Here is a 17,533-nt window from a genome sequence, read left to right on the forward strand (position 1 = left end):
AAAGGGAGGTCAGATGCAGATTACAGCAGGTCTGCTGATATTCAATGCCCCTGGCCTGGGCCCAACAAGCCCCCTTGGACCTGCTTGGATTGAGGCCAGCTAAAGAGCTAGCAAGGATTCAAGGAGGTCCCATGGGGACCACAGAGTGGCCAGGCAGGCAAGTTTAAAATGTTCTGCACCTACCTCTCTGCTTCTGCCTGGTCTCTGGTCAGCTCATAAGCGTGCAGCAGAGGCTGCATGAGCACTGCTGCGTGCTCTGGACTGGCTCAGTATAGTATTGGGCCATAAGAATGTAAATATTTGCATATGCCCTCTGTGTAAAGTAAGATATATGGTATATGTTCAAGCTCTTTTGTTTTAGATCAGGGGTTGCCAACCTTTCAGTTTTAGGGCTCCTGGACCTTTAACAGTTGTGTAGAAGAGAGAATTTCAGCAGGTGCAGCTTGTCATCTGTGAGTTGACAAGCTGTACCTGCTGAAATTCCCTCTTCTACACAATTGTTAAAGGTTCAGGAGCCCTAAAGCTGAAAGGTTGGCAACCCTTGTTTTAGATGCTGTGTGACTCGTCATTGTGATATTGAGAACTTGTGATTTTTGAGAAGAGTGTTTTTTTTTTCTTTAAAAAGTTATATTTTGGTTTCAGCAAGTGCCACATTCAGTACTCCCATTCAGCAGGGACATCATTAACTATCATATTTGTTATATGCATTCAGACAGAAAGGGGAGCGTATTTAACAGAATCGGTAAGATTGACATTTAAATTTTTGTTCAGTGATTTTACTAGCATATGCATAATGATATTCTCCTCCCATGCTCTCAAAGGAACACCAAGTGGGTGGAGATTACATTCAGATTTGTCTTGTAATACAATCCTCTGTCCAAAAGCATGAAAGCAGGAAGACTTTGCATTGCATTTAAAATGAGCATAAGACACTGGCTCCTTTGTCTCCCTTGGTAAGGATGTTATGTATGTCATTGGAAATAATACAAGTTCATTATTTAGCACAGAGAATTCTGAAGGAAAACAAATATAGTGACTCTTTCAGACAAATCTTAGGGGAGGTAACTTGAAACAATTTTACATTTTTAAAAAAGTCTCTGATCAAACACAGACTAGGAACAATATGAGGATGAAATATTCCTTAATTATGGTACAATTTCTGGAGTTGTCATATGCAAAAATACCAACCATGACACCACTATTTTAAAAATACTGTACTGAGTACGGATTTATCATGAATTGCTAGCAGAACACCTTCTCCCTAGATTTTTATACTGCTGTTTTCTATGGAATGTTTTATTCCTGATTGATAGAAGGAAACTACAATGCCTTACTGAAGGACATGCTGTATTCTGCTCAAACCAGCATTTTTAATCTGTCTGGCACTCATTATTAGCCTTAATTTCTAGTATGTCAGTGTGTTTTTCTTGTTAAAAGAAATGCTGCTAAGATCAGGTTATCTGATACATGTAAGCATATAAATAGGAGAAAAAGCTTTTGCAATCTGACATACGGAAAATAATAGAGATGATTATATAAATGTGTCAGAGGTAAAGAATGATAGCTCAATACAGTTTAATAATTCAAGTTCTGTTGCTTCAGTTACATATTTAATAACTATTATAAATATTTTGATAGAAGTCTAATCTATCAAGTTCTGCCTTGGCTTAAATTTTTCAGTCCTCTCCTGGGTTCTGCCTGATAAGTAAACAGCAGCTAGTGACTGAGAACCAACCAGCCAGCAGTACAATTCTTGATAGGTTCAGTAAGGCTGATGACTATAACATTCAATACAGAGAGATAAAGGAGATGCTAGCTACTGTACACACTGGCAATACAAATCCAATTTCATTTTTTAACTGAGGTAGCACTGTAGTAGTAGTGAAAGGATGCCAATAAACACCAGTTTTTGCTGCCGCAGCAGGTGCAAACAGAATCTCCTAACATACTGGAGTTCATCTGCACTGAAAAGCTGATGTCTGTGTGTATGATCAGTCCACTGAAGAGGTCCAAAGTCCTGAATGCCGTCATCTTGAGGACAGTTTATGCAAACAGCAACACAGTGTCACAATACATCCCAGAGAATGAGACAGGTTGTTGCCATTCCAGGATAATCAAGAACTATTCTGAGAACTACATCAAACAGGAAAATAAGCAGATCTTAAAGTAACTTAAGATGCAAACTTTTTTTAAAATTCTACCGAATTTTAAAATGTTGAACTCTAAGTAATGATGGTAAAACTGATGTCTTCATTCTGAAAGAGAGAGAGAAAAAGACATCAATAAACCCTTCCCCAACAAGGATTAAGTTGTAGTCAGAATTCCATGACTGTCAACAATCATAGCACAGTCCAGTTCACTGCAGCTGGGTACTGTCTGCCTATGGAGGAATTGCCACAAGACTTCACAGAGCCTTTCTGCCTTGAAACAAACATACACATACCCATTATGGGTATTGTGGGGTCTGTGTGTGCCTCTTATCACCACTGAGCTCTTCCTCTCTGCACAGCACTATTTAGATAACAACTTGTATCCAGATTTTTTGGGGAGAGGGGGAGGTTGGAAAGAAATAAAAGGGGGCATTGTGACTTACAGCTCTTTAGATGTCCCTTTTCTTTTTCCATCATACAAATTTGATACAACTGTGTGGAGGGAGCAATATTGAAGAGATGCAATTTCCAGAACCATCCCAAGACTTTCTGATACCTTAGGCAGGATGCCAAATGTCGCTCTCCCTGACCTGATGATGTGCCAGCCTCTGCTTCTCCCACTCTCCAAAGTTCTAGCTCAGCACTTTCCTACACACCCACATTTCCTCTTCCTCTCTGGCCCCTTCATCTTTTTCCAATCCATGATGTGGAAGCAGGAGGAGGAGGAAAGTAGGTAGACAGAGAGGGGTACCCCTTACGGACTGTCTCAGGCAACAGCTTCAGTTGGCCTAATGGATGGGCCAGTCCTGGCTGTTTCTCTTCATCAAGCAGATACAACAAAAGATAATATACATTGTTTGTGCTCTCTCAACACTGGTTCTACAGAAAGATTCCAAAAACATGGGGGTACAAAGAGGCAGCAGATCAACCAGTGGCGGACTTACCCCTCCCTGCTCCCAGGGCAAAGGTCCATGAAGCCGCCCCCTCAAGATGCTGCCCCCTGTGCGCAAAGTCACCTCCCTCCTACCTTTGGAGCATGACGGAGCCTCGTGCAACTGTAGAACCAATCAGGGAAGCCTTCTGAAGCTTCCCCGTCAGCTTAAACTGCAGTTCCAGAAAACCGGAAGTGCAGTTTCCGACTGCGTTGTGAGCTTCTGTGTGGCTTCCTGCGCAGTCCTAGAGGCGCGTGGGCCCAGGGCATTTGGCCCGTTTGCCCAGCACTAGGTTCGCTGCTGAGATCAACAGATAGCTGTAAGTCTAAACTGCAAAGCTGTCCTTATTTTGTTCTACATTTACGAATGCTATGGGAATATGGGGTTGAAAAAGCATGTTCCTAATCATTAACAATAGATGTAAGCAAGTACGGATCTCAAAGCTGTTCATCAAGAAAATTTGATCTAGTCTCTACACACCCATTCATATGAGACAATATAAGGGTGACTTCTAAACTGCAATTCCAATACTTTTTGTCATGATTAGAGACAGAGATTTTCAAAAATTATTTGCCACATTAAAATATTGAAAATATCAGGAGTCACTGGCTGTGTGCAACTTTTTAAAAAGGCGTCACAACCTTATCCCAGCTCCTCAACTCTACCGGAATTAAAGAATCAATGCTCTTAGCTATTTGGACAAAGAAGAACGTTTTGTATGATCAAAGCTGGTTTTTAAGCCCATGACTCCCATCTGTCTTCTCAAAATTTAAAGAAAGGTAGCAAGGCAACAGCCTTTCCCCCACATGCCCACTTTCAGAAGAATACAGGGCATTCTGTGTTCTTCCTCATGTAACACAAACAGCAACAAAAATGTCCACTTAAACCAACCAATTATTGGCACTCACATTATACTCTCAGTCAACTTGGTCATTTGCTTCATCATTAAAAACAATGGGCAGTGCACTATTTTCCCCCTCACTGAAACTAAGTCAACAAGGCTGAGACAAATCTAAGCAGCCCAACTGCCTTTTCTTTGCCCAATGGATACAACTGTGTTCCCCTTTATGGGGGGCAGAGTGATGCAGAGAGACTGGGTCCAAGAAGGGGGAAGGATTGCTGGTGCTGGCATGTGCTGTATCCAAATCCCCTTGCCAAGCCTAATCCACTGCATGGTTCAGCATGGACTGAGTTGACCCATTGACCAAAAGTCCCCTCTCCCCAAAGGGAACCCCCTTGCAAGGAGACCTCCAGCAGCCAAAAATCTCCTGTGGGATTGGAGTACAGCCTGCATTGGTGCCATTGCATAGCCATGCAGGATTTACATTGCATTGGGCTGTAAGTCATTATCCCTAGTACGGGGATAAAAACACTTCCTTCCTATACAGCAGTGTTTCTCAAACTGCGGGATGGGACCCACTAAGTGGGTTGCAAGCCAATTTCAGGTGGATCCCCATTCATTTAATCAAACAAAAATAAAACATTGAAATGAATGGGGACCCACCTGAAATTGGCTCACAACCCACAGTTTGAGAAACACTGAGGGAGGTTATAGCCATGGGGCTGCCTCTTGTAGGAAGATGCCAAAGAGACAGGCAACAAATAGCTGCAAAAAGCTGCTATATTTCTCTATAGTCTGAAAAGTGGATATGGTACTAGATTCTTTTCTCTTATATGCTGTATTGCATTTGGGGAATAGATGAGTAGGAGGAGATAATAGCTCTCCAAGATTTCATACATATATTTTTCTCTGCCCTACCTGGAGATGCCAGGGATTGAGTCTGGGACCTTCTGTATACAAAACAGACAGTTTTCCACTGAGCTACAGCCCCTCCCTAATTCACTATAAGTTTGCACCCATACAGTTGCTTGCTTCAGGCACATGCACATATACAAGTGCCAAACTTTAATAACATTACAGCTCTTGATAAAAAAAACAAGTTCAACAACTATTTAGCATTAGTTATGTTGGACATGACAGCAACAAATCAGAATCCACAGTGCAGCTGTAGACATGAAAAACTGGTGGTTTATATTACTGGAATTAGAACACCCTTAACTATGCCTCCCACTTTTTTTTTCTATTTAGACTGCAAGCTAAATATGATAAAATCATCTACTACTTCCTTACATGCAGTAGCCAGCGCAACAGCATATTTTCTCAGCTGAAGGCCAGTCCAGCTAAGCCACAGTGCTTAGAAATAACCACTTCAGTAACAATGACAAAGTAATTCAAACAATGAAGATTAGCCATTAGCAACAAAAATTGTTTTTGGGAGGCAGGATTATGACAAAAACACATATAATGCAGCATCATTGTCTGAAGGATAAACTGAAAAAGAAAATCAATATGCATCTTGAAGAATCTGAAATAGTGTATTTTACTATTATATGACTAAGCATAGCAACCAGAGTTCAAAGGTACATATCCTGTAATGCTGCTGCTAAGATTAATTTTTTTAAAACCCAAAAAATTTAAATGCCTAAATAAGGCAAGCTCCACAAAAACATATGTTTCCATTCTGTTTCATAAATATAAGCTAAGCCAATAAAAAGGTACCTTACCGACTTTGCCTCTTGTTCCCTGGGATCAACATGGCAACAACGCTAACAAACTGGGAAAAGAAAACAAAAGAAAAAAATGATAAGCTTTGGGACTCTTTCCTTTTACTATTCCCTTCAAGTTATGTACATATTTGGGAAGAGGACTTATGCAAGTTGTTTTCACCATCACAGTTTCTGAAACATTTAGATTAATTGCTTGTGATTACATTCCAGCCTTTTTCATCATCCCATCTCCCAGCCAACAGCCAGGTTACATTTTTCTGCATGCGGTCAGTCATCAGTTCTTTCCTTTGGGTCCTGCAGGGTCTAGCAGGAGCCTACCAAAAAACCATCCTACAGGACTGAAGCTGCTCAAAGTTTCACGCTGCAGGATACTGTATTTATATCCTGCCTTTCCCCTCACCAATGGGAGGTGCACAAGGTGGTTTACAATACCGTATTTATTTATTTTTCTGCATATTCGTAATCCCCAATTGTGGTGTCACAATCTTAATAAAATAAAACAAACCACTCTTCACCAACTGCAGTAGCTGGAGGTGGCAATTATATCTGTTTATATTTCTGATCTAACAATCTGAAACAGTGTTTTACACGATACTCTATGATTTGTAGATACACGATCAGAATCTCTCAGAGTTAATAACAACAGTTGCACAAGTGGAGGGACTGATTGGAATGAGACAATGGCTCTCAAGAGAGGCAACCCCCCCCCCCAATGTTCCTGATGACAAATCTGTCCACCCCAGTTACTATTTTGCCCTGCAGGAAAACACACAGGTTCCCAAAGGGCAAAGAGCAGCAGGGCGGGCCTGATGGACTTTAATCTAGAAAACAGTGTGAGGGAAAGGGTATATGAACCACCATAGTTCTATTTTTCTCAAGAAACTGCTAGAGAAACAAAACAAGGAAGATCTTGATCAAAGAACAGGAACATAATGTATAGTTTTGCTCACAGTCACATAAAACATTCAGAAATTTTGAAGGCATAAAATCCACAGGTCTAGGGATCTACTTTCTTATATTTATCAGCTTATATTATCACTAAAGACAAGACTCTTAAAAGCAGTTGTGGCCTAGAGATTTGATGAGACGGATATCAGAGAAGGTATGATCACAAAGAGACAGGTCTTTTATCTATAGTTCTCTAAAAGAAGTGTGGTATAAAATAATTTTAAAATGGTATTTAACAAAGGTGTAGACCTTTTACGATTAAGACACCACTTAAGAATCATATGTTTAAAAAAAGACTACCAAAACATAGCAGAATAGCACTGTGTGTGTGCGCGTGTCAACTGTCCCTGTTAAAATAGATTGTAGGTGGTAGAACCGGGGGCTTATTCCCCTGGGGGCTGGGGATAAGGCTGTACTTGTCGTAAGAGGCGACTAAACAGCGACTGGGTAGATGGGACTCGATAGCCTGGGAAGGCAGCTCATCTGCGAGAAGGAAAACTCTCATCCCAAACCTCCACTGCCTTGTGGCTACATCCAGTTATGGAAAAGGCTTCAGGAGTCAACCTCGAGGTAAAATCCGGAGCCGGAGTCCCTGAGGCAGTTCATGGCTGAACACAGTCACGTTCTGGCAACTCCTGCGACGCCGCTGGAACCAACCGTATTGGCTTCTGCCTTTCCATTGGACCATTTCAGCGACGTGGAGAGGGGGGGATTTGCTGCATGGGTAACAGTCTATCCTCCATATCTACTTTACCCAGGCTTTGCGCACTGGAGAGGACACTCTGATCCAGAACCACCATTCAGAGCTCGATACCATAGTCTTCCGAGACTGAAGGATGCCAACAAGGTAGAACCGGGAAATCCCAGGCACTTGATCACCCAGACCTCTGCAAAACTGGAAACTACAAATGTGCTACAGGCACCTAAAACACTTAGGCCACAATCCTAACCAACTTTCCAGCACTGACATAAGGGCAATGCAACTCTGAGGTAAGGGAACAAACATTCCTTGATCTTGTGGAGGCCTCTGTGACAGCCCCCCAACTGCAGGATGCAGCACATGCCCCACTGGCACAGCTATGCCAGTGCTGGAAAGTTGGTTAGGATTGCGCCCTTAATGATACAGTACTGTCTAGGATTTGAAATATTTTTCAGTCTTGCTAGAATGATCCTCCCCCAAACATCTAGTTTTTGTGAGCAATGAATTTTAAAGTAATAAAATTATCAATAATAAATATATTACTATTTAATTTTGATACAATGATAAATAATATTTATATTAATATGAATTCACTTTAATAATCAGCCAATGAAATAAAATGTTAGCATTTCACGAATTATTACTAAAAATCTGCTTTGATTTCTACACTTTAAGCACTTATAGACTGGGTGTTTAATCTGGGATTATCATACTTCATTCATGAAACATCACCCACCTGTATTTTCCCCATAATTTTCACATTTATTAAGGCAGAAAATCTGACATTTTAGAAAACAATGGTAACAGCCAGTACAGAGGTGTGAACTGCTGTTCCTTCTTTTAAAAAACCTTCCCAGGTATAACATTCCACAACAGAAACATGAGGCATAAAAGGGAGAGGGTCAGTCTGTATGTACTGCAACATTAATTACAATTAATATTTGCATGTGAATACAAGCAAAAAAAGCAATGATTAGCTGACATCAGAAGGAGCAGATGCAGAAGTGCTCTTTAATATAACTATTAGCTGAATGTGAAGCTCAGTTGCTATAGAATTGATTTTGATAAAATATATAATTTTCACATTTTAATGTTTAATCCTCTGATCTTATTTTTTTTAAAGAAAGTTGACTTCAAGTTGAATTCTTCAGTTAAACCGCAAACCAGTTAAACTGGAATGCTTAGATTTTAGTAGCACATTCACTTTCAACACGATCACCTTTGTTCAGCTTTATTTAAAGCTGTATCTCATACAGTTTGTTGTGGGCATACTGATATAAAACCACTATAGATTTCTCATCAGAGATATAAATTCCATAGGCTACAACAGTTAAAACTAGACATAGCTGAATACTGTAACTATTTTCCCTTTCTCTGACTTGCTTGTTTTGTCAGATATCAGTATAGCCAGAAAATAAGGAAAATCACATCCAATACAAATGTCCCCAGGGAAATCTGTAAGACACACAAGCATTCACGCACCTATTTTATATCATCTCATTCTCCTGCACAAACCACAAACAACAAAACCAAGATTTTTGTTTTGTTGTTTGAACATGGTTGCAACACAAAGAGTATAGGCTTGAAAACGACAGCAGTCTAACAGCCCAATCCTATGCATGTCTACTCAGAAGTAAGTCCCATTAGAGTCAATGCGGTTTACTTCCAGGAAAGTGTGGATAGGATAGCAGCCTAAGTTTACTTGACATGACAGCTGTCTCTGCGGGTATATGTAAAATTCTAACAACTCAATCCTAACTACAAGTAACTTGGAAGGAACTGAAACCAAGTTCTGAAACTGTAACTGATAGTGATTATTTTTATTTACTTTTCTCACACTAGCAACTAGTACTAAATTTGACTGATCTTTTTGTTAATGAGCACCAAATATTTCACACTGCCTGTTTAATGAACAAATGCCAAGATACTGTCAATTCAGTTCAGAGGTTCTTAACCTGTGGGGCCTGCATCCCTAGGGAGTATGTGACCGAGGTATGTGAGGTGTTCCCATAAATGAAGAAAGAAATGTTACCTGGATACACACATTTTTTCTGTTATTGAAATGTAATATTTTTGAAGCTCCATTTCTTGCCATGTATTTCAATGCAATTTCAAGGAAACAGGAATAATAATTGAAATAAAATATAAGAAATATTTCTTAAGTATGAGACACAAAAAGTTAAGAACCTCTGATTTAGCCATTGAGTCAAGCTTAATATTTTGAAGGTGCTTGCACAATTAAAATGCCAACAGGGGAGAGGTTCCACAGCCACAGAGGGAGGAAATGTTTTTTAGGAGAACAGAACCCCAAAATGTATGAAAATAAACAAACAAACAAAAATAACTGGAACATGTATAACAGTGCAAGCCTGTGCATATCTACTCAGAAGTAAATAAAGCCCGCTGCACTTTATGAAACATACTCTCAGCAGGCTTTTCAGACTGGGCCCTGGTCTGTTTCCCTTTAAGGGATGGGGGTAGCTAGGAGGCAGTAGTGTAATCCTGGGGATCACGCCACTGCCTTCCCCCCCCAGGCTACCTCCCCCTTCCCCCGCAAGAACTTACTGCGGCTTTCAAACTCCCTGGGAGTTTGAAAACCGCAGGTGTATAGGATTGCAGTCTAACAGCCCAGTCATTATGGGACTGCCCATTCCATACAGCAGCACCATGATACAGTGGCACCAAAACAGCTGCCGCTGTATAGCCGAGCTCTCCTCAAGGTGCCTTTACCTTGTGTTGAGCCCCAGCTGGATTAGTCAGATGAGCTTAAATGCTGGCACAGAAATTGCCAGCCCCCCTCTCGGGTCTGAACCACTCTCCACCCTCTTCCCACCCAGTTTTGCCCCTTCTCTGCCTTTCCCCATCCTCTCTCCACTCTGGAATGCCTCCCCACTGTTTGGCAGAATACCTACCAGCAACAGCTCCCGGGCTCCAAAGACTGGCACAGAGGCCTAGTGCCCACCCATGCTGGCCTCCCCACCAGTGCCTCCCTTCTTCTGGCCACCATGACATGCCTTAGGAGACCAGTGCTGGTCTGGGCTAGGATTGGGCCATAAGAATGTTTACTATCAAAATTTGGAACATGTAGTACTATGTGTGACAGTGATAAAAATGATGACTGCAATTGATTGATTCGAAATGACATACAAAAAAGTAATCAGAACGCACACTAACGTCAGTGAAATACCAGAACACCATATGTACAAAATGTCATACAGTACACTTATAAATGTAATAAACTATGCACACAGTTATAAGCATAATGTCTCATTTCAGAAACTTCTTCAACACAGATTACAAGACCATTCATAATACCACATCCTGCTGTATCTTACAAGACTTGCTTGTTTCAGTTTGTGTTCCACTGACTAAGGTTGCAATCCTATACATCAGGGGCTCTCAAACTAGGGTGTCACAACGCCCCAGTCTGAGGGCCCTGAACTCTGCCCCCTTAAGGGGCGAGGGCAGGGGGTAGGCAGTGACACAAACCCCCAGGCTCAGGGGGCTGCAGGGCCCCTATCCCTTTTTGGGATTGACATCTATCTTCAAGGTGGAGCCTTCACTAAACCTTGTCTGAAGAGTTTTTGCATAACCGGCTGCCTCCTAATATGGTATGAAGTCTGTTATATAAGATATAGCAGAATCAAGTCTAGCTTGCACGATAAAGCAGAGCTTTGAACTATAACTAATTTACAGTATTTCTCTCATGTGCTTTGAAGGTGTTTCTGATAAGAGACACTATCTCATAACTGTTTACACACGTTATGAACTACTCATTTTTTATGTGTCATGTTGTATGTATGACTCTGTATATCATTTCATATGTTCAGTTTTTAGAAAGTTCACTGATAACGTGTTTTCAACATACTTTTCTGTATGTTGATTCAGAATTAACAACATAGTTTTTTTTTTAATCAGTGACATATATAATACTGTATGCTGCCAATTTTGATATTAAACATTCCAGTTATTTTGTTGGGTTTCTTCCCCCACGTTTGGGGTTCTGTTGTTTTCTGGCCCCCCCCCCTTCTTGCATTAGTAAGTTTTACAAAAACAGCAAAACATCATGAAACTGAGTTTGTGGAGGCTCTTAAATTTGGTTTCCATATATATTGCTATAGCAAACAATGATATGACAAAGTATACCTCATCCTTCACTCACTAGATTATATCACTTTGGACAATTTAGAGATCTACTTCATTTCAATATCATTACACTGATTTACTGAAGTGGCTGACAGACTCAACTGCCTATCACTTTATTCCCAGCTTGAATCTTACTTCTCGCATTAAGGCAATCCTAACCTGGAGTGCATTAAGGGCACAATCCTAACCCAGTGCTACTCTGGACCCTCCCCCAAACTTGACTCTAATAATGCAAACTCACCTTCACCGGGGCCCGCAACAGCACAGTGAGGCTGGTGCAAGTCCCTTGTGCGGGCCTCACTATGCCGTCGCAGGCCCCAGGGAAGGTGAGTTTGCATCAGTCAAGTTAGGGCGACACAGGAGTCTGGGGAAGGGGGTGGCGAGGAGTGGGAGGCGGGGCCAGGATATGGCAGTTATGCCGGATCCTAACCCCGTTCCCTGGAACCCTGGGCCAGCCCCAGGCTGCTCGTATTTCTGCCACAGATTTTGGTGGCGCAGATCTGAGTAGCCCCATTGGGGCTGCAGTGGCTCTCCCCAGGGTAAGGGGAAGCAATTCCTCTTGCCCTGGGCTGAGCAGCTAAGTGCCCAAGACTTGCACTGGATACAGCGCAGCCCCACTGGCCTGCCTGTTCCAGTGCAAGTTAGGATTGTGCTGCACCTCATTTAGAAAGACTTTAGCAAGCTACTCTATCTCAGCCTCTCCTCTCCCACAATTTGTATTGTATTGTATTGGCAACCTTCAGTCTCGAAAGACTATGGTATCGCGCTCTGAAAGGTGGTTCTGGCACAGCGTCTAGTGTGGTTGAAAAGGCCAATCCGGGAGTGACAATCCCTTCCACACCGGGAGCAAGTCTCCCACAATAAGGGGATATAAGGGGATATAATATCTACCTGACAAGGTTGTTGTAAGAATTACATTGATAATGCACATGTCAGGTGATTTATGTTAGCTATACAGATGCTAAGTACAACTATTAACTTCTGTTCTTGCTGAATCGTACTAGAATTTTTCATCAGCTGAAATACTCATTTATGAAACAGGAAAGCTGTCTGAAAACTAGTTTGAAATAAACTGTTTACAAGATAAAATATCAGACGTGAAATATCAGCTTTTAAACTGGTTTTGCTTTCTTACAAGTAGTAGTTTACCACGTTGGAAGGGTTTGGGGGGGGGATAATCTAATGCAAAAACAAACTGACCCATTTCAGGAATTTGATCTTCCTAACTAACTTTTGAAAACCTAGTACTGACAGAATTTATATTGCATAATCTGCAACATCTGCAAATAAATTCTCACATCACTAAACAAAAGCACTGTATTAGACCTGTATTAGACTGGCTTTGTTAAATCCATCAACACCTCACCTTTTTATTTCTTTCAAGCATTCCCTTCATGTTATATTCCTTAAGTCCTTGTTTACAACTTGCAACAAAAAAATACCTAATGTTTTGTATCACATATAGAAATAATTTAACTGAACAGTCTCACAGCTATTAGAATCAGAGAGCCGATGCAAACATGAGTGGCTCAGATCCATGTGGCAAGAGCCACGTGGCAGATCCATGTAAGAAAAAATATTAAAGAAGATACCAGATGCTGGACATAGGTATGAGAACAACAAAAGAAGAGCATTCACTACAGGCAGAGATGTGTGAAATGGGAGTGCTTGCACGTAAGCACCAGAATTTGGTTTAATTCAACAAGATGGCTCACGTTTAGATTCAGAAATCAGTTAACTTTGATTAGTTTCCCAATTAAGTTGAACAGAACCATTTCAAAGTAAATTAGTCAAGAATCTGTTTTGTCTTGTCTTCCCTATTATATGGTTCAAGAACTCATCGGTCACCACAGACAGAAGCACAGATTAGAGCAGTTGTTTTCAACCAGTGTGCTGTGGCACACTGGTGTGCCGCTAATGATCTGTGGGTGTGTTGTGGGAATTTGGGGGAGGGTCATTTATTAGTAAGACCATTGGGGAATGTGAGCCCCCCACTAGCAGGATGATGTGCCTTGTCAATTGTCAGAAAAACTGATGGTGTACCTTGATAATTTTAGTACCTTGTCAGTGCACTATGAGACAAAAAAGGTTGAAAATCACTGGATTAGAGCAAGGAAACTCACCTTTCACTGAAGTTGCCTCTTTCAGGTTGTGGGTCAAGAAGTCTACATTGCAGTAAGTACCACTGATATTTCTGCCGAGGGGGTGCTTGCCGTGGTCACCATTTTCCAGATGATCCCCACCCACTAGATCCACAGCAATGTAGTTGAGGCCATTCTGGAAGCCAGCTGAAGTCTCTCGGCACATGGGGCTGCTGTTCTGCTCCTCTGCCAAACCTTCATTTTTCCTGAGGGACACATTTTCCACAGAGGCAGAGTTATGTCGTTTGGGGTTGTGTGCAAAGGAAGGAGAAACAGGTGTCACTGTGGTAGTGGATGAGAATGTCTCTGAGCTGTGTCTCCGCCGTCCCTGGGGATCAGCACGGATGACTTTGGCTCCATAATTGGGATCAGGAGGAGGGTTAGCAAAGATAAAAGCCTCCACTCCAGACAGTGTCAGTCGCTTCAAACCAGCAACAGGGCTGGCTAAGCAAGCATTTTCAGGCTTGTGTAAAATGGGCTGGGATGGGCTAGTGACTGTTGTAAATGCCATCTCTGTATAATCACCTGCCTCAGACGATGGGCTAGGGAGACAGGCCATCCCCACACCAGACTTTAGGTAATGCTTGCCAGGCTGCACAGGGCTGGGGCAGGACCCTAGCAAAAGGGCTTCTTCAAAGGACCCTACTGAAATGGCATTTGACTGTAAACCATCAATGGTGAGGTTTGCATAATTGGAGATAGGGGACCTGTGTGATCCACTCAGGTCACAGCCAAGTGGGGAAGCTGAGTTGGTAAAGCCCAATTCCACTGAGTAGCCAATGTTGACGTATTCCCCACTGGGACTTTGAGGATCATGTGGAAGGCAGTGCTTATCCAAACTAGACAGCAATGGCTCTAGGGAAAGGTGACTGGGCTGGGCACTGCCTGCCCACTGGCTTAGGGAGCTCTCAGTCCGGTTGTGGTTTATGGGCAAAGGCATTGTACTGTGGCTGCAGGTGGCAGGGAAGGGCTCGCCTTTGGGGATGTGGATTAGCCTTCCTGCTGGTGAGTTCATAAGCACATACTGATCACTGTCCTTCTCACTCAGAGAACTAGCTTGGCTCAGGCAGGTATGGGAAGGTGGGCTATAGAAGTAGCTGGACTGGTCCCCAGGCCCATGGCCACTCAAGTCATCAGGAAAAGTCATAAGTGAGGCAGAAGTAGTAGAAGCCAAGGAGGACATACTGATATAGTCACCATTGGCCAATCTTCCATCAGGGCTTTCCCCAGATGACCTGGTACCAGTACCCCACATGCGCATGTAACTGCTGTCATCTGGGGAGCAATCACTGTTGATCTTGTAGGGGTGAGATTGCAAAATCTGCTGTGGAGCTGATACACTGGTGGGACTCATAGGAGCGTAAGCACTATGACCACCTTGTATAGGTCGGGCAGATACTACTCCGGGGCTCATAGGCACATAGTTCCCCTTGCCCTCCCTGCCACCACTGTGGCCTAGATGTGAGCTACTACTGCTGCTGGTTCCCCCAGAGCCAATTTCCACATCACCATAGTCCTCAGGATAGGGTGCATAGACTGCCTTTGGAGAGACTCCTGCTGTGGGGAAGGTGGCCCGCATGAGTGTGTACTCGTCCAAGGAAGCTGAAGAAAGTGGAAGCGGCACAGGGCGCTGGTGTGCCAGTGTTGTCAGGGAGCAAGTGCGCTTCCTGGGCACCTTGTCCCCTCCAGTGCTCTCCCATAGGTAGGGCCGGTGGCAGAGACATCCCTGCTCCATAGCCATGTAGCCATCAAGCTGCTGCTGCCCAGGAGGCGTGTCGGGCGTGTTGCTGTGGTTGCTGGCGGTTGAGGAAGATGAAAAGGGCCGTGGATCCCCACCAGGACTGGAGCCCAGATCCTCAAAGGCCATAAAAGCCGCAGGCTCGCTGGGGGAGCCAGAGGTGGAAATGCTGCCGCTGGAAAGGTGCTGGGAGAGTGCGGCAGGCTCCACGGCTGACCTGGGCCAGTGTCCCAAGGCCAGAGCCCGGCCAGGCTGCGTTGCTGCTGGGCCGCTTTGCCGGCAGCCGGTGGCCCCGAGGGTGTGCGAGCGGCTCAAGGGGGCGCACCCGGCGTCCGGGCTCAGGGGACTGCCAGCCAGCGAGCCGGTTCTGCAGCCGTCCCCCTCGCTCGTAGTGCGCGCCCGGCTGCTGCTGCTGCTGCTGGCCACGGCCAGCGTCTCGGTGCGCGAGCGGCGAAGCAGCGCGGTGTGGCCGGGGGGCAGCGCCACCAGGGGGTGGTGCGGGTGGCGGCGGCCGGGGACCGAGATCGGCCGGCTGCACATGGCCGCGAACCCGCCGGCGGAGGCGGCGCCGCCCGACGACGACGACGAGGAGGACTGGCTCTTGCTGCGCGGGCGGAACTCGGCGGGCTCCCGCAGCGCCCGCATGGCCTCCAGGACGGTCTCGTGGATGTTCTGCGCCACCACCGCGTCGTCGGCCTGCATCCAGAGCTCGCCGGGCCCCGTGGAGGCGGAGCGGCCGAGCTCCAGGAAGAAGAAGCTGTCCGAGTGGCCGCAGCGGCGGATGCTCATGAGCTGCAGCGTCACGCTGGGCCGCTCGCAGTTGAGGCGCACCAGGGCCACGGTGCGCGCCGCCAGGCACAGCCGGTGCACGCCCGTCAGGCCGCGGCTCTGCCCGAGGCCGCGGGGCTTCAGCGTCACCTGCCACACTTCGCGGTAGGCGGCCGCCCCGCCGCCCGCCTGCCCGTAGCCGCAGTCCTCGCACGAGGCCCCCTGCGGGCTCCCGGGGGAGCCGGGCCCGGGCCCGAGGGCGGCGGCCTGGCCCTCCCGCAGCAACTCGGTGAGCGCGCGGTACCAGCCGTCCTGCTCCTGCTCGCTCTCGGCCGCCAGCGCGAAGTACTCGTGGCGCGTGTAGAGCGCGACCAGGTGCTTGTGCTTGGCGTCGGCGCGCTTGTGGATGCTGAGGCAGGCGTCGAGGGCGATGCTGCGCCGCGGCGCCGCGGACTTGCCCCGCCACTTCTTCTCGCTCTCGTAGTACTCCAGCCGCGGCGCCTCCTCCGCGCCCGCGCCGGCCGCGCGCAGCACGAAGAAGCGCTTGTGGCCGTGCTTGTGCTTGCGCAGGTAGCCGCACTTGCGCACGCCCGGCGGCCGCTCCTGCTGCGGGGGCTGCTCGGCGTCCGGGCGAGCCGGGGGGCTGCCGGGCGGCTCCTGCGCGGGGGGGCTCGCCATCCCTCGCTTCCCCGGGAGGCCCCCTCGCCGGCCGCTCCAGCCTCGGTCTCTCCGGCGCTGCGCAGCCTCCTTCCGCTTCAGGACCACGGACGCCGCCGGCAGCGCCTGGGCTCCGGAGCAAAACAACACGTGACCGCCGGCTTTCCCTTTCTCGGGAGGCGGGGCCGTCGGGCGAGGGCGGGCGATGCGCTCCCTGCCTCCGCCCGCAGCCCCGGCGCGGCGCATTGGGCGGCGCGGCGCGTCAAGCACGGCGGCCCCGCCAATCGGCTGCGGGAAGGAGGCTCCCGCCCTGGCCTGTTTATCCCGCTGCCTGCCGCCCTGCGACAGTCTCCTTCCAGCCCGCGCCCCACGTGCCCCCGTCTGCCCTCGACCTGGAGAGGCCTCTCTGCTCGCTCGCAGGACAGCCGGGCGAGGCGCTGCGCCACAGTGGGGCTTCAGGGCACGGTCCTTCCTGTGTCTACTTAGAAGTCAGCCCTAGGGCTGACTCATAACTCAATGGGGCTTGCTCTCAGGAAAGTGTGCTGAGGATTGCAGTCCCAGGGCCCAGTCCGATCCCGCTCTCCAGCCCCGGCGTCGCCCTGCCAGTGGGGCGGGCGCTGCGTCCTGCGGTGGGAGGGGAGCGCTGGAGGCCTCCGCAAGGGCAGGGAGTGTTTGTTCCTTCGCAGCTGCAGAGTTGGACAGGACCGGGCCCTCAATCGATTAAATAAGTAAATCCATTCAATAAATAATAAATAAAACACCTGACGCTTGTGGGACGCAAAACC

General features: G+C 46.2%; 1 protein-coding gene across 1 annotated transcript; it reads right to left on the reverse strand.

Annotated features, from left to right (window-relative positions):
• Positions 1 to 494: 494 nt before the first annotated feature.
• IRS2 (insulin receptor substrate 2) lies at positions 495 to 16,835 on the reverse strand. Its single transcript, XM_066637619.1, has 3 exons — positions 13,568 to 16,835; positions 5,648 to 5,697; positions 495 to 2,255 (listed from the first exon to the last, which is right to left on the reverse strand). The coding sequence occupies exons 1-2, from the start codon at positions 16,767 to 16,769 to the stop codon at positions 5,690 to 5,692; spliced, it is 3,210 nt and encodes a 1,069-aa protein (XP_066493716.1). The 5' UTR covers positions 16,770 to 16,835; the 3' UTR covers positions 495 to 2,255; positions 5,648 to 5,689.
• Between the last annotated feature and the right edge of the window lie 698 nt (positions 16,836 to 17,533).

This window comes from Tiliqua scincoides, chromosome 1 (genome assembly GCF_035046505.1).
Source record: "Tiliqua scincoides isolate rTilSci1 chromosome 1, rTilSci1.hap2, whole genome shotgun sequence".
Classification (NCBI taxonomy): domain Eukaryota; kingdom Metazoa; phylum Chordata; class Lepidosauria; order Squamata; family Scincidae; genus Tiliqua; species Tiliqua scincoides.